General features: G+C 30.1%; 4 protein-coding genes across 14 annotated transcripts; 3 read left to right on the top strand and 1 right to left on the bottom strand.

Annotated features, from left to right (window-relative positions):
* Nucleotides 1-2,408: 2,408 nt before the first annotated feature.
* Nucleotides 2,409-7,176, top strand: LOC124948140. Its single transcript, XM_047491332.1, is given in 5 exon segments — nt 2,409-2,432; nt 2,434-2,580; nt 5,203-5,396; nt 5,603-6,137; nt 6,233-7,176. Coding segments are annotated over 5 exon segments (1,227 nt in total). The 3' UTR covers nt 6,560-7,176.
* LOC124948141 (CKLF-like MARVEL transmembrane domain-containing protein 4) lies at nt 6,931-14,538 on the bottom strand. Of its 6 annotated transcripts, none has more exons than XM_047491337.1 (6): nt 12,006-12,627; nt 9,482-9,638; nt 9,233-9,406; nt 8,641-8,739; nt 8,407-8,550; nt 6,931-7,898 (listed from the first exon to the last, which is right to left on the bottom strand). In XM_047491337.1, the coding sequence occupies exons 2-5, from the start codon at nt 9,614-9,616 to the stop codon at nt 8,416-8,418; spliced, it is 543 nt and encodes a 180-aa protein (XP_047347293.1). In that variant the 5' UTR covers nt 9,617-9,638; nt 12,006-12,627; the 3' UTR covers nt 6,931-7,898; nt 8,407-8,415. The 6 variants fall into 6 exon arrangements, with proteins under 6 accessions (XP_047347293.1, XP_047347292.1, XP_047347294.1 ...); XM_047491336.1 differs by having other exon boundaries at nt 6,931-8,550; nt 12,006-12,082; nt 12,360-12,627; XM_047491338.1 differs by lacking the exon at nt 12,006-12,627 and adding an exon at nt 14,393-14,538 and having other exon boundaries at nt 6,931-8,550.
* Nucleotides 14,539-14,629: 91 nt separating this feature from the next.
* Nucleotides 14,630-17,692, top strand: LOC124948139 (male-specific lethal 3 homolog). Of its 5 annotated transcripts, none has more exons than XM_047491327.1 (11): nt 14,632-14,864; nt 15,026-15,146; nt 15,205-15,273; nt 15,346-15,455; nt 15,596-15,779; nt 15,841-16,026; nt 16,106-16,410; nt 16,540-16,752; nt 16,845-17,041; nt 17,176-17,260; nt 17,349-17,692. In XM_047491327.1, exons 1-11 carry the CDS (start codon nt 14,716-14,718, stop codon nt 17,434-17,436), a joined length of 1,707 nt encoding a protein of 568 aa, XP_047347283.1. In that variant the 5' UTR covers nt 14,632-14,715; the 3' UTR covers nt 17,437-17,692. The 5 variants fall into 5 exon arrangements, with proteins under 5 accessions (XP_047347287.1, XP_047347283.1, XP_047347284.1 ...); XM_047491328.1 differs by having other exon boundaries at nt 14,638-14,756; XM_047491329.1 differs by having other exon boundaries at nt 14,667-14,692.
* Nucleotides 17,693-18,484: 792 nt separating this feature from the next.
* On the top strand, nt 18,485-21,678 carry LOC124948138 (major facilitator superfamily domain-containing protein 6). Of its 2 annotated transcripts, none has more exons than XM_047491324.1 (9): nt 18,485-19,024; nt 19,090-19,448; nt 19,531-19,671; nt 19,745-20,018; nt 20,109-20,302; nt 20,408-20,727; nt 20,818-20,993; nt 21,080-21,238; nt 21,316-21,678. In XM_047491324.1, exons 1-9 carry the CDS (start codon nt 18,961-18,963, stop codon nt 21,384-21,386), a joined length of 1,758 nt encoding a protein of 585 aa, XP_047347280.1. In that variant the 5' UTR covers nt 18,485-18,960; the 3' UTR covers nt 21,387-21,678. The 2 variants fall into 2 exon arrangements, with proteins under 2 accessions (XP_047347280.1, XP_047347282.1); XM_047491326.1 differs by having other exon boundaries at nt 21,080-21,242.
* The last annotated feature ends 198 nt before the right edge of the window (nt 21,679-21,876 follow it).

The following is a 21,876-nucleotide window of genomic DNA, read 5'->3' as shown; positions in this document are numbered from 1 at the left end:
ACGTGTCCTAAAGTAATGCTTTCTTTCATCTGTTGATGATGTAGTTAACAGGAAAGTATTTGATGAAATCGACATAATTGATCTATCATAGATTGCGTCTATTAATAAAAAAGAAAAGAAAAAAATAATTCACGATTGAATTGTATGAAATAGAAAAAAGTTATGCGTTTTCTCTAACGTCATTTTAATCATCTATTAAATTTTTCCTATTAATATAGATCGTATCAAGAAAAATTACGAAAAAATTAATAAATGACTAGTTAAAATTAGTCATTCAAAAATGAATTTAATATTTTTATAAAGAAAAAATGTATGGGGTGGTGCGAATGCAACCGATGCAGTTGGACAGGGACTGCGACACGTACGAGAAGATAAAGAGAAGAAAGAGAGGAAGGAGAAGAGTTTGAGAGAAAGAGAGACGACCACACGACACCGCAGAACCGGTTCCATGGGGGTTTCGCGTAGTGACGGGATTTCGATTCGGTTCATTGCAAGTTTTCAATCAAGTCTTCGACTCTTGGAAAATTCTTTAGTCTATCCTTCAGAAAACTTAAACGAAACGCTTAGAATCCTTCATTTTCTGTTTTTTTTTATTAAATGATATATACAAATTTTATTGATTTTACGATTAGAAAAAGTTTTTAGATCAATGTATCGATGTGATTCAAAATCACCATCTTTAAAATATCAAATAGATTTGATAAATATAAAATTTCAGAAATTAAATTTTATTTCATCGAATTTATATCTGACAGGCTAATACAACTCGGTCCACTATCGTTTCTTATGAGGTGTCTTGCTTCGATGCACCATCTACTTACTTACCTACCTACCTACCAACCCACCTACCTACCTACCCACCAACCTACCTTCTAACCTACCTGCTTGCCTGTGTGCCTTCTCGCTCGCTTACTTGCTTGCTCGCTTGCTTGCTCGCTTGCTTGCTCGCTTGCTTGCTTGCCAGCCTGGCTGCGTTTTGCCCGCTCACCCGTTTGTATCCACCTATCAACTAGCTTGCCTACCTTCGCGGTCGATTGCCCTGCGAGGATTCCAACTCGCGGAATTCCTCAAGTCGCACATCTTCGTGCATCCTCCACTTGCATTTCGCAAGCATTTCGAATATTTTATTGGCGTTACATTCAAGCTTCTGAAAATCCTATAAGTTTGTTCTATGATGTACAATGAAAATTTTTTATTAATCAAGATGTTATTATAAGACTTCCATCTATGTACCGAACAAATCATTGTTCTAAATAATTCAATTGATAAATAAATTATTATTACTATTATTATTATTATTATTATTAATATTATTATTATTATCGATACAATACGAAAACGTAAAATTCTGAAATAAGTCAAATATATTGAATTCTCTATTCATCATTTGCATTTAACGAACATTTCAAATATTTTACTGATATATTAAGTTCTAGCTTTTATAAATACTATAAAATTAATCCTCGATGAACCAAAAAAAATTTTATCACAATTAGGATTTGATTATAACATTTTTTTTTAATTTTATTAACATTCTATATACTGAACAAATCTGCTAAATAATAAAATTTGATAAATGAATTATTATCATTATTATTATTATTATTATTATTATTATTATTATTATTATTATTATTATTATTATTATTATTATTTTATTATCGAATACGAAGGCTCCAAGATTGTTAAAAATAGTTACATTAAATGGTTATATTTCAGTACTACATTCTCCCTTTATTGAAATAGAAAGGAGATAATGAATTTCATAATCATGAAAAACAAAATGGAAATATTCCAATAATTCGCGTGTCTCCACGATTTGACTTTCCCTTTCCGTTGAACGACGTTAGGGGATAAGTAAGTCTCGTTCTGGAGTATACTCGCGTTTTCTGTGCAACACCTTCGTACGTGTTATATCGTGAATTGTGAAAGTACAAATTGACTTAAATGCATCTCCCTGTTCTGCATTAAGGTCGCATGAATATAAAGATTAGCTGGGATCACGTTGCGAAGATCGGAACAGCCTTCTTCGACCCCGGCACTGACCTTGAACGCGAGACTCGAATGGTCTCCCTACTCATCGTAGACGGGAATCGAAGTCAGCCGGATCGTCGTTTCTCTCTCGATCGTTTTGAGGATGCTGCACTTTCATTTCTTAAGATTCAACATATAGCTCGTATCTCAGTGAAATTTATATTTAAACTTTACAGGGGGCTAAAGCGAAACAAAAAAAAATTAAAAAATTCATTTTCGATCTAATCTAACATACAAAATAATCCGATTCATCGATCATTGTGAAAAGAGGATGAAAAGCAATGATCTATACCAAAGTTTTCTATAGTGTTCAATGCTATAATTATTTGTACAGTTCATGTCACGAGAACGAGCGAAACAATTTCTGCTACCTGATGGAAAGTTGGCCTACGTTAGCCGTACCGTAGGAATTTAAAGGGGGATATAAGTATAAGAACGCGGAGACGGGGAGTCGTTCGCGGTAGTGTCAAGCATAAACGCACCGGCACCACACCCAGTGTGCCCACCATTGCGAAACAAGACACGACCATGCGCGTCGCGGTGATCGTGAGTACCTGTAATATCGTTATATTTTATTTATAACCGTTTAACTAACTCAATTAAAACGGTGCCCTTATTATAACGCGATTCTTGTGTCCCTTCAATGTTCGCCATCTTTAATTTTTTATCCAATCCGTTTGCGTTTATATCATTTAGATCGGTGTACATTTGAGAAGGTATTCAACGTCCAATTCGAAGGAAATTAATCACAATGATGTGAACACTTTTGGAAATCATATACATACATTCGAGTGGATTAGATTGTGTTAGTCTGAAGATGTTAATTACACTGTGGAAATGTTCCCATCGTCCAACATTTTACAAAAGACACGTTCGTTAATTTTTTCTTTTCAAATTTCAAATCTTATGCATTGATTCTATAGACAAAAGACGATCGAACATAGAAATGAACAAGTGGAGCCCTCTTCGATTCTTTGATCCTAACACTTTACACTAAACAAATTTAAATATTATTCATAGAATTTTCAATAATCTCAGCGTTATATTATTTTATGCAATTTTTTTTATACCATACGTTCCTGTCTGTTTTAAATTCTAAAACAAAAAATGTAATTTAAAAATTCGCGAATCTGTGTGTGCTGGGGTTTTTGTGATTCTCTGTAACAAAATTTACAAATTAATTTCATATACGTAAATAAATATGAATGCAAAGAGAAAAAAATCAATATTTAATATATATAGCAATGAGAAAAGAGAATTATTTTCTAAAAATAATTAGATTTATTCAAATATCATGACGTCTTTTATAGTCCCGCCATTTTGTATTATCATATTACGTAACGATAGATCAAATTACCTGCATACGATTGGTGATACAAAAATCGACTAAGGGTAAAGCATTGATTTCTAGAAAAATATATTTACTTACAGACGTTATTCTATAAACGTTAGTATACATGAAAGTGAAAAAGAAAAAGTAACTGGCAGGAATAAAAAAATCAAAACGAGATCGGCCAGTAAGATGCATACAAAGTCGAACGCTTTCGGCCAGTGGACGAAAATGTATGAATGCCGGAGTGAAAGCGTCCGTTAAGAAAGTTGTGAACAGATTTTTTATTAATACCATTACTATACCACAGAAATAGTTGAAGTATACTATGTATCCGGAAATCGGTACATAAAATGTAAAAGAAAAAGAAAAAAAAAGAAAAAAGATTATATGTTTCTTATTATATACTGTTAACTCTTCGATTTTATGTCCCTCTCACCATTTTGATGTAATACTACGTGACTCAAATTCAAAGAGCCGATTATCTCTTTTCGCGAAACTCAACCTTTCTCTACTTAATTTTCCATGCTTCCCTCGTCGAGTTCTATTTATCGGTTTTACTAAATCACAATGCACACTTTCTCAGTTTGATCCATTTACATTTGAAATCTGAATGTATCTTTTTTAAGGAGAAACGATGTATATCATTTTTTTGTCTTTTTTTTTTAATTGAACTATGAAAGTTAAATTTCGAAATGTAATTGATATTCGAAGAAAGTTACTTGTATAATAAGTAACGTGATTCAGGGATGGCTCTTTATCTTGTAATTTTAAACGAATTTAATTGATTATGTTAATTTAATAATTCGAAAGTATCAATTATGATATAAAACATTCAAATCGATTAAGAGACTGTTATATTCAATAAGAACGAATTTCTCAATATTTAAATTATATAAGACACATATAGATATATAATATCAACATTCCTCAACTTATTAAGGGTTAACATTTTTATTAGATCGCTAGCTTAGATCAAAACGAGGATAGTGATTGATAAATATTTTCTAAAGTAATATACAATAACTCCAGTCTATCAGATTCTTAAAAATGTTATATTATAAATATTTGAGCCATGATACCATTACAAACAAATGTATTGGGGCGCAGTATCACTACAAACAAATGTGCATGGCAAAAGAATTGATAAACGCTGGACTAAATATATAATTTCTTTTTTATTTCTTTTTCTTGCAAAGAACATAATCGATGAGATAAGAACAAGCATATATCAAGTATCGCAATTACGATGAGAAAGTTTAACGAATATATGAAATGAGCAGTACCATGAAGAAAAGAGAAAGTGATTCGACTGGTGGGCCAGACGATGTCATGTAACACATGCGTGTATGGCGACGCATTCTCTTTTATACGCAGTTATAGACATTACCATTTAATCGACTGACATTTAAGTCGATCACTCGTACCTACAACTTCCCGTATAAAATAACTAGCGTAGAAAACTCGTTGAAGACTGTGAAAGGAAAAAAAAGAAAAGAAAAAAAAATAAAAAGAAAAACACAACGGAAAAAGAAAGTAAATGCATAAAAAAAAGCCGTATGAGAAATATAAAAATAAATAAACGTTGTGTTGAAAATATGATATATCTACAATATTTTTTTCTTTTGATGCTGCGTGCAGTGCTAAGCTATAGCTATCGCATACCTGCAAACTAGATTAACCTGAAATGAATTCTAGTTGCTCGAGGCTGGAAATATTTTCTGGAAAAGAAAAAAAGAGAGAAAGAAAGAGCGAGAGAGAGAGAGAGAAATAGAAAAAAATAGAAAGAAAAGCTAATACGAATCGTATGTATATTTGTTTTTTTAATTCTCATCTAGTTGTTGGCGTGCGTCGTTGGACTCGCTTCAACACAGATTATAGATGGAGGAACTGGTGGTAACCCACAAAGAGGACAATTTCCACCAACAGCTATACGATCTGCACGATATCAGAGGTTACCGATAGCACGACCGAGTGCACCTTCGCAATCAGTTTTAGCAAATCAACGAATACGTCGTCCAATTACGTTCAGGTACTATATATGCTAATTAAATTAATCTGAAATAGAATATTATATATATAAAATCGATATAAAAAAATTAGTTATCGATATTTATTTATTTATCATTTTTTTTTAACAACCTCATATACATTCATAAGTTATACTAATATCTCTGAATAAAGAAAAAATAGTAAAGGATGAAATCATTATTAATTATAATTCCTTTTTATCGTCAGATCTAGAGGAGGAACGGATGATGGTCAAACAACAGGTTCCTTCACAGCTGCAAGATTCAGTAGACCAGGCCTATCAACGGTCGCATCAATACAGAATTATCCTCAGCAGGTAAAACCTGTGAAAGAGGATAGCGAAGAGGAAGAGCGTTCACACGAGATATCCCGTGATCAAGAACGTCAAGATGATCATAGCTTGGAACCAGACGAGGATGAAGAAGAAATTAGCGATGAAAATATTTCAAGACCAGCCGGTAATACAGGTCCGAGCGACTCACAGAGACCAAGTGGTCCATCGGCAATATCACAATCGTCTGGCCCAGGACGTCTTTATCAATCGGCATCTCCAGTGCCAACTGGTAGAGGTGCATCACCGCAAGCTCCTGTTTTCCAATATCGAACAACACCAAAACCAACGAAACCAAGAAAACAACCAATCGTTGAGGAGTCACCGTTTAAGGATCAAATAAGAAGACCACCTAAACCATCTAAACCTACACAGATTTATGATTCCCGTGGAAAGAAGCCAGTAGCACAGGTGAGAACTCGTTAATGATTCAACAGATAACTATACGTTGACACTAGATCATTAAATTTTCTTTACATTCTCTTTGTATTTTTATGATGGCACAGATAATAAGACGATATCGTAACGATAATGCCGACGGTTCAATCACTTGGGGCTTCGAGAACGACGATGGTTCTTACAAGGAAGAGATCATTGGCACCGATTGCATAACTCGTGGTAAATATGGATACGTCGACCCGGATGGCGTTAGACGGGAATATACCTACGAGACTGGAATTAAGTGTGACGAGGAACAAAAGGAGGAAGAAGAGGAGAACGGCTTTGTTGATTATCAAGAAAACAAATTAGTGCTACCTGATGGCAAAACCATTGATCTTTCTAATATGGGTAAGAAGCAGGCACGTCGTCCTCGACCTACGTATGGGAACTGATGATCCAGATTCTTATACATGCTTAAGTCTTCCCACGAAAGACTATTCGAGAGAGATAGAAATTAGTATCATTCAATCAAACGCTTATGAAAATAGAAAGACTCTAACTAGTTGATCGATTTTTCTAAGACTATACTCTCGACTTTTCTTTAAAAATCCAACATTGTAACTCTAGAAATAACACGACGTATTTTTAAATATATATTATATACATACATACATACATATATACATACATATATACATACATATATATACACACATACATAATATATATATGTACTTTTATAAAAGCCTCTCTTGCTATCCAAGCATATTAAATCCGTGAAAAGGAAGGGAGAACGAATTGTGATAGATAAAAAAACGTGAAAGGATGCTATTTACTCCTTTAGATTTAAAGAAGTGTTTTTATCTGTTTGATTTTATTTTCGTCTATTTATATCTCCCCCCCTTCTACACTCCGCTCCGCCGACATACACGCATTCACGTCGCTGAAGATTAATAAATTAGTTATTTAGTTTAATATATCTACGACGTATATATATATATTTATACATATGATGTACCTGTATCGAGTCGATCGAATAAAAATTAATAAAAATATAATTTACAGTGCATTTTACGCGCACAATTTTAACGTGATCGTATGAATCACGATATGAGTAATGTGAAACGATTAAATAATTTATTCGTAACAATTATCTATATATATATATGGATTATTTGGTCAACATTTTTTTTATATATGATTCACATATTTTACGTAAATATTTACTATAAGGCATCGCCTTTTTCATAAAAATGCTAAGCGTATTTAAAATATTTTCTTGACAAGTCCAAACGATGGCCCATCAAAATGCTGATATGATAAGGCATATCGTAAAGCAACATTTAATTCTGGTTGACCTCATAAGCGTAACATTTTACGATATGTGGCGAAACTATCATAATATATATATAAATGCATACATACATACATATATACTAGACATTGCCCATAATGCAGAGGACATATTCGAAAAAGTTTACGTATACGATGAGTATAAAAAACAAGGATATGTGTTCGTTTGTATGATATACGTAAATGTTCGATTTTATAGGTATTGCTTTAATAAACAATGAACAACGATCAACTCTACTGATTTAAATAAACAATATTAAATATCATCTAAACATTAACAATCGATAGTCGATATTATCGCTAAACTTAATTACTTGTGTTCCCACGTTCAAACGTTTATGAAAAAACGCGAATTTCTTTAAAAAAAAGTTTGGTCATCGGCAAGTTCAAAGGTGTCGCCGCATTTAATAATAATTATTCTTTTTAGGTGCGCGGAATCTGAAGGTAGAAAAAAAGATATATTAATAAGACAGATAAAAATTAGTCGTCCTGGCTATATGATAAGAATATTAAATTCATTCCATTTGTAAAATTAATAGTTAATTTTTTTTTTATATAGATATTTAAATATTATATGCTATTCTTGAAAACTTTCAAGGAATTAAAGGTTTTATGTTCAGACATCTTACAACAAAGAGAAGCGGAGAAATAAAGAGCTTTGTGTTTGTATACTCGTTTCAACTATACAAACATCGAACAACGCGTCATCCACATCATTCTCATCAGATACGACTAAGGAGATTCGAATGAGATAAATAAATGATCGATATAATAATAACTTATTATAGCCTAATACTAATATCGTGTAAAATTAAAAAAAAAAAAAAACATTTGCTTCAATGATGATCATTCGCGAATCCAATGTAGATCGTCCAAGGAGATTCATATTGAACTGACTTCATATTCTTCATTCGTCATCAACTATTACAGATATATTAATATATACCTATAAAAATTAATATGCGGGACTGGTAACGGTTGAAACTTGTTTTGGCATATGTTGACCCTGAGCCAAAGCTCCACTTTTCGCTGCAGTGAACTTCAACCAAGCGTCATAACCATACGCTACCATGGCACAAAAACCGAAGAACTGTAAATAAGAAAGAAAAAAAGAAAATGAGTAACGTAGAAATAATCTGTTGATTTTTTGAATGCTTTATATATATATAAATTTCCCCACCGCTGCAACGGCGAAAGATTCAGAAATCCGGCCGTAATCAGCTGCTAAGGAAGCAGCCAGAAGATAGAACGCCGTCCAAATCGAACAGAATATGAATTCCTGTAAACAGAGATTGATGTGAAGAAAATAAAATTAAAAAAAGGTTATTTCAATTTTATCTATATAAGAAGAAAGAGATCATCGATCTCTTAATTATCAAAAGTAAAATAACATAATATATTTTTGTTTATTTAAGTTATATAAAAACAAATATTCTTTCTTTTATTTTCTCATAATTATACGTCTATAAATACTCTGTCTAAATTTTTCAACATGTATTCACTTGAAAGATCACTTTAAGGAAAGAAAGAGAGAAAGAGAAAGAGAGAAAGAAAGATAAATATGATTGGTTATGGAACGTTTCATACGAAATATTATTTTAGTAAAACCGTAAAAACGTCGATAAGCTAAATGTTTTGATATGAGACGTTGTAATGAAGTAATGATAACGAAAAAATAACTTTCTTCTTTTTTTCCCTTTTTTTTTACGAAGTTACAAGTAATTTCACTAAAAATTTCATTCAAAAAAGAATTAATGAAATACAAAGCTTACTATTTTTAACCATGGAATTCTGGAAAACTTCTCAACAATATGGAATAAATAAAGAACAAGAAGAACACCGGTAAACCAAAAGCCACCCATAGCCACGGTATTGAACCATCCTCCTCTACTGTGGCTGCTATAAATCGACACAGTGATGCATATGAATCCCAAGAGATTTAATATCTAAAAAAGAGGAAACGGTTAAATGGGCGGAAAAATTTCGCTCGTTCTGTGCATACGTAGGCGTATTATACTTACCACTTGAATAATTTTGAGAATACCCGGTAATGTTCTCACATAAGATGGATCAAATCGTACATTAGGTTGAATGGTGGTCGTCGAAGTAGTGACGGTGGTTGTTGTCGTATGTTGACCCGGAAATCCTTGATCCATTCTTTCTGTTTATTTTTAATATCTAAAAAAAAAAAAATAAAAAAAAATAAAAAATAAAAAATAAAAAAAAAATTAAGGAACGAACAATAATATGTAGGGGAAGTGGATAGAAAGAAGCGAGGGACTCAATAATATTACATATTGTCAAAAACGAAAAAATTGATATTTTAATGATTTCAATGATGCAACGTTCACAATTTGTGTTATCGATGAAATAAAATCGTGTAAATTGTTCATTATCCTAATTACGTAGCACCACTGACATTAAAAAACTATTTACTACGATACGAATTAATGCGTGCCGTCACTAATAAGTCTCAAGTGCTACATGGAACGCAACAGTATATACACGCACACACACACATGTATATATTTCTATATGGATATACAAATTATATATATATATATATATATATATATATATATATATATATATGTATATATATTGCACTATATATATATAGGAGTGATCATCACGTAGGAGTCCCCTCTGCAGATTTCAAAATCTAATCAATTTAAAGATTCAAAGAAAAAGTATAAATAAATTATAAAAAGTATAAAAATAAATTTACGTGAACAAAAAATAAAAAACATATATATATAATAAAATCCTTTTTAATAATCTGTTTAATTGATCACGTTACACGATTTCCACTGTCTATATTTATATACAGAATAAGACACCATATTAATTTATTAACAAAAAAAATAAGTAATAAAGAATTAAAAGAGGACTGTCGTTTTTCAGTCGTTCAATGTCTCGCTAAGATAAACGTTTGAGAAAAGGCGCGACGTGAGGCGGATTCGTCGGTCAATAGGTAAAGTGAATTAAAGATTAGAAAGAAAAAGCTTTTTCAAGAATCGATACATCTCGCCTCGTCCTTTCGTTCGACGTAAGTAAGTATGTACATACATACATCGATAGGATGGTTCTGACGGCGATCGACGACGAAAGGACACGAGATGAATATGAGAAAACACCGCCCAGATCGATTACGTGCTATCGTACGGGCGTAAAAGGCGTAAACGCGTTTGCGTCGATGAGATAAGGGAAAAGGATCAACAATGGAACGCGCCTAATGAGATATAGTTGAGTAATCACTAATTAAATGTTGCTTAAGAAAGAAAGAATAATAAGAGAGAAGGAGAGAGAGAAAGAGAGAGAAAGAGAGAGAGAGTAAAGGAAACAAGAAAATGGATAGAACGCTTGAAAGTCGGCCATTTTTCTTTTCGTTTTCTAACCAATCGTACGACCAACATATTGCGCGCCTATTTCGACCAATAATAATCTCTAATTGATATTTACATTATTACGAAAATAAAAGTTGCATCGAATTTTTTTCTTTTTTTTTTTTTTTTTCTTATTAACATTATGCTTTCAATTTATAATGTTTATGTCCAGTAAAAAAAATATAAAATAATAAAATTTAATATTATGTTATGAAGTTATATAAGTTAAAAATAAGAAATGACGAGTACGATCTGTGCATTATATTATTGGAAGATTGCCGTAACACGTAGCTCTTTTATGTAGCGCACGCATGACACACACACATATATATATATATATGTATGAGACATGCGCATTAATGATGACACTATGTGTATCAAATATAACGTTTGAATGCGCTTAATGATCTTCGATCAATCAAACGTCGTCCAATCGTGGACACTCGTTTTGTAACGTATGTAATTGTAATATCAAGAATAATAAAAAGGAACTTTGAAAATATGCTGAAAATATCTTGATGATCCTTAAATTTATCGATTAAAACTGTGGCTCTATTTAAGTATCATAAAATATTATTGTAAAAAATCGTAATACTTTTGTTCGCATGTAAATGTAAGTAAATATGTGCACGCATATTTAAAAAAAAAAAAATCGATGATCAAACCGAGCGTGTTATCTAAATGTGTCACGCAAGACTTTTTTAACACCACACATAATTTTGGAACGAACATAATTATGATAACAATGAATAAACGACATTACATCGATAAGGATCGTTCGTATCGAATTGTATAATAAAATCAAAAGAAGGTTATTTCAATGGATGACGTAGATGAAACATTTAATAAGAATGGCTACTATCATATATCGTATGTAATACAAAAGGAACAGTATACGTTTCTAACGAATGAAAAGAAAAGAAAAAGAAACGAAAAAGAAAGAAAATAAAATAAAATACAATGCTCAAGACGCATACCACCAAGAACGTACACTAGTGAATATTGGAAAGTTATGTCGCGCGTAATAGATCAAGAAAAAGGTTACGACTAAACGAAAAATCAAGAGACGAAAATACATTTGTATGTGACCCTACCCACCGCTTGCGACCATACAACGGCGGTTGAAATAGATCTGCACGTTCGAATAACAAATTCTTACCTGCGACGCGATTCAAAAATCGCTCCTTCGTCCTCTTCGTCTTTGTTAATCGTCCACACTTCCTTTCTTTTCCTTTTCTTTTCTCAACGTCGATAATAATAATAATGATGATTATGATGATGATAATAGCGATGACACAGATTTTCTTTCTAAGTTGTAAATTACGATGAAAGTTACAGGCTCAGAAACGGTGTCCTACTCTCCCAACAACTACCTGTTTGCCCGGTGCAAATTTATTGACGACAAATCTATTGTAAATAATACTTCGAAAGTATCCCACCCAATAATAGGTTTCATCGATGGTAACAATTTTTTATATTTTCAATGCGATTAGATTAAACATCTTATATTCACCTTCGTTTTCTCTCTCTCTCTCTCTCTCTCTCTCTCTCTCTTTCTCTCTCTCTTTCTCTATCCTTCTCTCTTTTTGTGACATCAGCTATCTTGTCATATAACACGCATACGTTACACACGGCGAAACAAAAGCGAGTTTCTGGTCGCGTTAGGTTTTTGAGTCCCGTCGTCTTTTCTTTTGCCGTTCTCTTTCTCTCTAATGTGGCCTCACGTCGTATATAGGTATACACCACTACTATGCGACGACGCGACTAACGAGTTTACGCGCACGTAAAGAGTACCAGGATATATTTCCCCCACTCTTTGTCCTCCTTTTGCGTCTAACCAATTCGCGTTCACACATCTTCTCTCTCTCTTTCTAACTTTCTTACTCTCTTACGTACTCCGTCGGTAAGCACTGAATTATAACGACTCAAAAAGAAACTCGAGTTTTTACAAGAACTAATCACATATTATGTTTTTATTTTCTTCGCTTAAGACTGCTCTTCACCACTGGTATTATAATAGTTTACGCCAACAATGAATATATATGTAATTCTTGACCAATTTTGATGAACAAGATCTCATTTTAAAGATGAAATTTTAATCGAGGACATGGCTTTTTCGAACTTTGGAAAAAACTTTATTTTCTTTGAAAAAATCATGTAAAAAAATTGTTTTTTTCGACGATAGTTTATGCATAAAAATAAAGCTTTTTAAAAAAAAACTTGTAAGAGCTATATCCTTGCTTAAATCTTTGTCTATAAGATAAGATATTGTTGATCAAAAACGTTCAAAAAATATGCTTGGATTCGCTGTTGACATAAACGGTGTTTTCGACATTTTTTGTGAAAAAAGTTTCGTATAGTAGCGCCCCTTGAACTTTGTGGCAAAAGAGAAGAAGCTCCTACCAAACTACTGACTTTCATATAAACACTAGAATGTGTTTTGTTACCGTGAAATAGAAGATTGCTTCCTTGTTTGTTTGGATAAATCGATGCTCAGATTTTCAGATTCATTCAAAATTGATCCATTTGCCATGTTCATATGATAACTTATTCATGCATTTTAATGAGCTTTCGACTGAAGATACTATGTTAAAAATAAGCAAATACAAATTCAATCTTTCATGCTAATGAAGGGTCTCAGGAATAATATATAATTCTGGAATAATTTCATAATAATTTAAACAATGTACAATCTACACGGAGTACAATAAACTAATATCTATACAATAATACATTCGTTTAAACAATACATAGCTCATAACACAGGTTAAATATAAAATTTCAATTTAATATTTAAACATAATTAAATTGTGATCATTGGATTTTTGACTACATTTAATATCAATAAAAACGAACATTCGACTGACTTTGATATTTATCGATCCAGTTTTCTGTTGCGTTCTGACTAGTAAACATCGAAACTCTTTCTTTCCAAACTTTTCGAATTAAACAATTAATACTTTTAATAATTTTATAATTATTAAAACAATGTATAATTCATATAAGTACAATAAACTAATACTTAAATAATAATATATTAGTTTAAACTTACATACCTTGTAACACGTGAAAAATATGAAACAATTTTAATATATCTATACATGTAAACATAGACTTCGGATTCGTTGCGTTCTCCTAAAGTCAACGAAAACGAAATCTCTATTTAAACAATAATACATTCGGTTAAAAATTTCATACAATAGTTAATGATTGTTTCGTAACAATCATTAACTATAAAATATTGTTAATCTATCTACATCTAATGTCAAAACAAACGCACGCTTGACTGCCCTCGATAGTTATTAAAATAATTTTCTTTTAGATTCCGACGAATAAATGTCATAATTTTTTCTTTCTATACGTATATGTTTAAATAATTAATACTTGTAACTATTTTATAATTATTTAAATAATATATGATATACACGAGACTTTTTAACTTTTATATATTATATTTTATTTGTTATGTATTTTATCGCAAGTAATATCTAATTAACGACAGTTTAAACACGGTTTAGCTATTTATATAAGTTTATGAACACTTACGAAAGTTTGTATAATTAACGAACATTTTTCAATTAATTCATCTTCAGAGAAATATAATCTGGCATATGGTTTTGTTTTGCTTTTGTCAGATGCACTATTATTTTTATTACATGTAAAAATTTCTAAAAGACACTAACTTGATTGTTAAGTTACGCATTGAAGGATATAACCTATATAAGTTTATATATCAATGTAATAGACAGATAATATCGCATTTGTAGTTCATATTTTGTCCATACATGTCGCTGAAGTCATATACGCTATGAACGAAAGATGGTGAACAACCATAATGTGTATTCTGTAAATGTCATTGCACGATATATATGTCTAAATATATTATATTTTGGTTTAAATTTCATTCAAGGTTAGATTATAACTGTGCATTAGTGAAAGTTTTTAATTCTCCGTTAACAATCATTTTGCCGTGTCAGAAGATACGAATATGCATTTACGTTTTGTCACTTGTTGAAAAGTTAGTTATTATAATTATTCGTAGGAATTCTATTTTTAGGAATTATCTACATTTGTAATTGAAAAATATGCGCATTGATTTATTTCTCGAATAAGTTAATAGGTTATGGTTGAACAGTAAACTAACGCTCTATCAATTTCTTAAACTATATTTTTGATTAGACCAAACGAGTATAACAGTATGGTTTCGACGCGTGGACCTAAATTTAAATTTTGTGATGGTGAAAAAGTGCTCTGTTATGAGCCTGATCCCACGAAAGCTAAAGTGTTGTATGATTCTAAGGTAGGAAAATCCTTATCAGAACATTTTAAATATATAATTTGTATATAACTTTTTGTAGGTCTTAGACGTTATAATTAATAAAGATCAACGTGGAAGAAAAGCAGTCGAATATTTGATACATTTTCAAGTGAGAAACTTAAAATGTTCATTACAACATTATTTGTATTTTGTTGTACCTTAAGATGTGTGTTTTATATAGGGATGGAATTCTTCATGGGATCGATGTGTAACAGAAGAATATGTTCTAAAAGACACGGAAGAAAATCGTCAACTTCAGAGAGACCTTGCACAAAAAGCTCAACTTCAACTGTATATATCTACTACATTAGAAATCAACATTTTTAATTCCTTAATATTTATCATAAATATTATTTATGTAGATCTGAAATGTAGTTGTAACTTTTTCACACTCTTCAAAATTTATTCAAAAATTCATCTATCTGAATAAGGGGAGCCTACTTATATCGCCGAGAACGTAAGAAAAGAAGTCACAAATTATCAGATCGTCTAAACGAATCAGAAAATCAAGAACCAAGACGGAGAGCACGAAGTGGTGGCAGTAGAGCTACTTCGGCTACTACTGGATCTTCTGAAGATGGTAGTTCTGGGCAACAGGCTGATTATGACACAGAGGTATTCTGTTATTTTTGATAACAATATTGTTAAACTGATAAATATGTTTTACATCTTACAGGAAGTTATTACAGAAGAAGATAGTGAGAGTAGTTCAGACTATGTTGGTGAAAGTAGCGATGATGAAGGCAGTGGTGGAGGAAGTCAATCTGGTGCAAGTGTTAAACCAGGAGTTGATCTTGATATAGGTACCACTCTGAAAAGAATTTTGGATTTAGACCATGATTTAATTACTAGTAAAAACAAGGTGATACCTCCATTCATGTATTCTCACATACATATTTCAATTATATTTATCATTTTTAAAATCTCTAAACATTTTTTAGTTGGCTGTATTACCTGCACAACCAACTGTTTCAAACATTCTGGAATCATGGGTTCAGCATTTTACTACTACTCAATTAACAAATATTCCAGACAAGCCACAAAGAAATAAAGCAAATAATTCCATAGAAAAAACAATAAATGAAGTAAATATATGCAGAGAAATAGCAGATGGATTACGTATATATTTCGACTTCACATTACATGATCTTTTACTATACAGACAAGAAAGGGAACAATATTGTACCTTGAAATCCTCCTTTTTATATGCAGAACAGGCACAAATGATAAAAGAGGAATCAATTGAGTAAGTAGGATAAAATTGTCTCAAATTATATTAATTATATTAAACATATATTATATTAAACAAAAAGATATTAATTATGATTTCAATTATTTAAAAAAATCTGATGTATATATTTGATATTATTCTAAGAAATGCAGAGATTTCAATCAAAGAAGAATTTGAAGATACCGAATATGCTCATTTGCCACCATTTCAAGAACATGAACAAGACATGGAGTCTACTTCCAAAAATACAATAAATTCTAAACGAAGATTAAGATCATATAGAGTAGGTTCTATTGACGAAAATAGACAGTTACGATCTTTTGACGATCTTAAAACGGATCCAGGAAATTTATCAAGGTATTTCTTCTCATTAGTATATTCATGCGAATATATATATATATATATATATATTTTTTTTTTTTTCATTGGTTACAAATGTTTTTTAATAGCATAGCAAGTACAAGCTCCAGATGTTCTAGTCCACGTGGTGTAACGTTGAGAATGCCTATTATTACCTCTGCACAAATTAATGCTTTACTACAACAATCGAATAAATGGAGATTAATACCAGATACTTCGATTTGTGGTAATAATACTCCAAATCCTTCTACATATTATGGCGCTATTCATCTTACACGACTATTTGGTGTGTTTATCTATTTATAAAAAAATCATTTCTCACAAAAATTGAAGTATTTTTATCAATTAAATTAATTTCCTTTTTTATTTTCTTGTTTTCTTTTTATTTTTTTTATTTATTTATTTTTTTTTTTATTTCAGTAATACTACCCGATTTGCTGCAATCTGCTGATATTCCAAATAAAAAATTAAAACTTCTAATGAAATATTTAGATATGTTCCTCAGGTAATTTATGAAATATTAAAATGAATAAGGCGAATAATAATATTAAACAAAAAAGATATATCTATATATAATATATATTTACTTACAGTTACTTGGAGATGCATAGAGAGTGGTTCGGAGAACAATTCTACATGCAAATTGATAATCAATCGATGATACAAGCAAGCAGTTCATGATATAGATAAGCTCGATATATATATTTTTTAGTATGCATTGACATTAATATAATATAATCTTATGAGATATTATATATCTGTATATTTGTATATATAATATCAAAACGTATCAATTCCAAATAAATAATTTTTGTGATATAATATTTTTGTTATGGTATTAGATGATAGAAATGTTATATGAAAAAGTGAGTAATTAACCAATTAAAGTTGTAAGTGAATTTTTATTGAAATTATATGTAGCATATTTTTAATATCACTGAGATATAAAAAGATAAATAATTATATAACTGCTGCTCATGATAAATGAGCCAGTCTAAATCCCATATTTTTTCCCTACATTATTCATAAAATTTTTCCAAAATTATTTTTCAAAGAAAAATAAATATATTTATTCTTGAAAAATAATTTTGATCTAATTCTTCATATAATGATAATGATAATTCTTGAAAATGGAATTCTTCACATCTACGAATAATTATAATTAAAAACTCTTCAGTTATACTGTTCTATAAATAATTCAACAAAACATGACATATTCATATCTTTCGAATCGTTAAAGAATTAAAGCTTTTCGGATCGGTGAAGAGTTAAAGCTTTTACTAATGCAGTTATAACTTAACTTTTATTGAAGCTCAAACCAAAATATATCAGTTTCATAATTAACAGTTCATTAATTTGCATCACAAAAATTTTAATTTAATTGGATATCACGCAACCACGGTAATTAAGTGTCATTAAAAACGATCGTAAAAATACGAGTATTAACGACACTAGCGCACCTATGAATAACTGGTTCGTTAGTCAAGATTACTTTTTTATATAAAATTGTTTTCTTAGAGGTTATTCTTGCATCTTTTATTACCATTCTTTTATGATTCAATATTAATGGCCTAATATTTAACTCAGAAACTGTTGCTAACATTGAGTTCTTTCGTGTAGTCGCAATTATTAGTTCTCGTTCAATTATTCTCTCGAAATATTTTAAATTAAATTTTAATAGATAAAACTGTACGTTTTTTTTTTTATTTTATAATTATAGTAGGTAATTACATATATTAAAAATATCAACTTTCAGATATATTGGTTATTTATCTTTATAATTTCAATAACGACAAAAAATGTAAATTTGATATAATGTAATGCAACCCTGATATACATTTGACGCGCTTTGATAAGATATCTTCATATTAAAAGCTGATTTAACGAAGTTTTTTCATTTGTAGTATTTATACTATGCGTGTAATGAGAAAAAATAATTATTAGAATCGAATGGAATGTTTGTATTTGTGAAAAAAAATCTTGAATATCTATTTTATATAAGAAGTTATTAATATTCTTCATTGATATTAAACTTTATATCTTTTTAATTACCATTGCAAAAATAACTAATAATCTTTTAAATTTTTACGTTAATTGACTATGTATTTTATCTAAAGTGTTTTTTTATTTATAAGTCAGATAATATTTCAGTGTACATAAATAATTTATAAAGTTTGGATTGTAGTAATAATTGCCTTTTACATTATGTTTGATAACATAGACAAAAATCTTTTTTTTATTAAAGCACATTATTTTTTATTTAATGCTGGTAAGTCCTACATAATTTAAGAACAAGATAATTCTAATTTTAATGGAATACTTTTTCCATTTTAGCTACTGGACCAGTATTACCATTTTTACCAACAATTGCTAAGCAATTAGGTTTCTCTGGAACTTTGGTCGGTACAATATTTACAGTATTACCCATATCTGGTTTGATTGCAAAACCACTGTTTGGAGGATTAGCTGATAAATTTAATCTTCCTAAAACTTTTTTCTTAATATTTCAAGTATTACTTACTATAAGCCTTTTCTCAATCCATTTTATACCTCAATTTAGAACAAGTGCAAATATTACTCTTACTTGTGATGGAGACTTATTTTTAGAAGTATGTTCAAAGAAAGGATTTTCTGATGAAGCAATGCAAGGTGTAATAACAACTGAAGAAACTACAGATAATCCTACATGTCAGGTACTGCTATTAAAAATAATCTGTGTAAAGATTCTATAAAGTTCTTCTTTTGAAGAAGATATATACAATATTTTGTTTTTAGCTATTTTGTAAAGCTTCTCAAAGAGCTTATGAAGAACTGTGTCTATGGAATCCGTTATACTGTGCTAAGAATAATTCGAATATTTCTTCAAATGAAACATTCGATTTTGTTGCAACAATTAATATGTATAAAGATTTACCTGTAAGTCAATTTTTATATAATTATTTTTAAGAAAGTTCATAGTAAATTATTTTGATAAATTTTATTTATTTAGGAGAAAAACTGCACAAACTTAAGAGTTTCTAATGTAACTTTTTCTTATGGAAATACACATCGACCTGCTTGCAAGAAATTATTAAAAACTTCATGTATTGCCTCTTGTCAACATCCAGCCTTAAATGAATTATTACATGAATCTGATAACTATGATATATCTCCAACAGATTTTACATATCAATTTCATTTTTTTTTATGGACGACTATAGTGAGCTGGATTTGCATGGCTGTTGTGGTTAGCATAGCAGATTCTATTTGTTTCAATTTACTTGGTTTGTATTATTACTATTATATATAGCGTTTCTTTACAAAATTTATATTAATGTTATGATGTAACAGTACAATAATATTATGTACTTTAGGAAATGAGAGGAAAAAAGATTATGGTAAACAAAAGATGTGGGGAAGTATAGGATTTGGAATTTTTGGTATAAGTGCAGGATACTTGGTAGATATTTTTAGTGAAGGACAATTTCAAAAGGATTATACATGTATATTTTTTATGATGTTGGTCTTTATGATTCTTGACATTATAATGTCAGCCAGATTGAGAAAGGTGTGTTTTAAATTACATGGGTTCATATTACAAAAGCACAACTCTGTTTATTTATCAAAAGAATCAAAAATTGGCAGGTAATGGGAGCAAGCAGTATCATTACAGAAAAATCCTGAATGTTCTGAAGAACCATCAATGCTGAGGGAGCTGTTAACCGTCTCTAAAGAGCCTAACATATGGATATTTGGATGGTGGTGCATAGGTGCTGGAATGTGTACAGGAGTAATATGGAACTTCTTGCTTTGGCATACAGAAAATGTAGCTACATTCACACAAACAAAATGGATTAAAACTCTGCAAGGTCTATTGATTGGCATAGAATGTTTCTTAGCAGAAATGCCTTTTAATTTTTTGTCAGGAAGTATTTTGAAAAAATTTGGTCATATAAATATTATGAGTCTTGTATTACTCATTTATTCAATAAGGTAAGCTCCAAAAAGTTAACTAAAAAAAAAAAAAAAAAAAAAAAAAAAATTGTTCATATTTTTTAAATAATAATAAGAAATTTCTTTAAGGTTTATGGCATATAGTTTAATATCAAATCCATGGGTATTTTTACCATTGGAAATATTGCATGGTCCATCATATGGTCTCTGTTGGCCAACAATGGTATCTTATGGTGACAAAATAACTCCTCCAGGTACTCAAGCTACTATACAAGGCTTAATAGGTTCTATTTTTGAAGGAATTGGTTAGTATAATTAAAATTTCATTATATTATTGAAGTTGAATATAATATAGAAAATGAAGAGTTTACAGTGTAAATTTTAATTATAGGTGTGTCAAGTGGTACTTTATTATGTGGATGGATAATGGATGTATATGGAGGTGTTGAAGCATTTAGAATTTTTTCAGTTGGTGCTCTTATATGGCTAAGTATTTTCTGGTTCATGCAATTAATATTACGCAAAATATATTCTACACAAGGTCATAATCGTGAGTAAGGATATTTTATAATATATCTTAACTATATATATTATATTGTAAATGTTTTACTTTTAAAATTATTCCAGATTTGGCTAGTTATGCCAATCCAGATGATGCAATTCTAATGACTATAAGTCAAGAATTACAAACATATTAATAGAAGCAAAGATTAATAAAAATACAATCTAATCAAATTAGGCTTCGTGTCAAGTTGATCTTGATTGGTTTTAACATATGTACTTAAACATATTAAGAATATGTATTAATGTATATATAACATCCGTGATGTTAATAAATATACAATTCACTGTTTTTATTTGATTTTGCAATGGAATATACTTACATTACTGAAAAATCTATAAGTACCAACATTATAGTACAATTAATTACAATATATGTTTTAAGATGTGTGTAAATGTTATTATATAATAAAAAAGGTTATGTTACAATAATTGGAATAATTTACCTAATTTGTTTTTTATATTCTTACTTTCAATAGCTTTGAAGTAATAATATAACTTAGTGAAACAAAGTTTTAATAATTACTAATAGACAAAAGTGGATGCAAAATTAAACAATAAAGTTGAAAAAAAGCTTTAATTGTTGAACAAAATTAGATATTGTTTTAAATATGTTTAATGCATTTT

This window comes from Vespa velutina, chromosome 3 (assembly GCF_912470025.1).
Source record: "Vespa velutina chromosome 3, iVesVel2.1, whole genome shotgun sequence".
Classification (NCBI taxonomy): domain Eukaryota; kingdom Metazoa; phylum Arthropoda; class Insecta; order Hymenoptera; family Vespidae; genus Vespa; species Vespa velutina.
This window is presented reverse-complemented; position numbering and strand designations above follow the sequence as displayed.

Excerpts from the sequence above, each read along its gene's own strand:
- LOC124948141 (XM_047491338.1), bottom strand. The coding sequence starts at position 9,616 with ATGGATCAAGGATTTCCGGGTCAACATACGACAACAACCACCGTCACT. Across the intron at positions 9,407-9,481 it reads TTCTCAAAATTATTCAAGTG|ATATTAAATCTCTTGGGATT; the intron begins GTAAGTATAATA and ends CCTCTTTTTTAG. Across the intron at positions 8,551-8,640 it reads AATCTTTCGCCGTTGCAGCG|TTCTTCGGTTTTTGTGCCAT; the intron begins GTGGGGAAATTT and ends TCTTATTTACAG.
- LOC124948138 (XM_047491324.1), top strand. The coding sequence starts at position 18,961 with ATGTTTGATAACATAGACAAAAATCTTTTTTTTATTAAAGCACATTAT. Across the intron at positions 19,449-19,530 it reads CAGATAATCCTACATGTCAG|CTATTTTGTAAAGCTTCTCA; the intron begins GTACTGCTATTA and ends TTTTGTTTTTAG. Across the intron at positions 20,303-20,407 it reads TGTCAGCCAGATTGAGAAAG|AAAAATCCTGAATGTTCTGA; the intron begins GTGTGTTTTAAA and ends GTATCATTACAG.
- LOC124948139 (XM_047491327.1), top strand. The coding sequence starts at position 14,716 with ATGTCTAAATATATTATATTTTGGTTTAAATTTCATTCAAGGTTAGAT. Across the intron at positions 15,780-15,840 it reads AGGCTGATTATGACACAGAG|GAAGTTATTACAGAAGAAGA; the intron begins GTATTCTGTTAT and ends TACATCTTACAG. Across the intron at positions 16,411-16,539 it reads ATAAAAGAGGAATCAATTGA|AAATGCAGAGATTTCAATCA; the intron begins GTAAGTAGGATA and ends TATTATTCTAAG.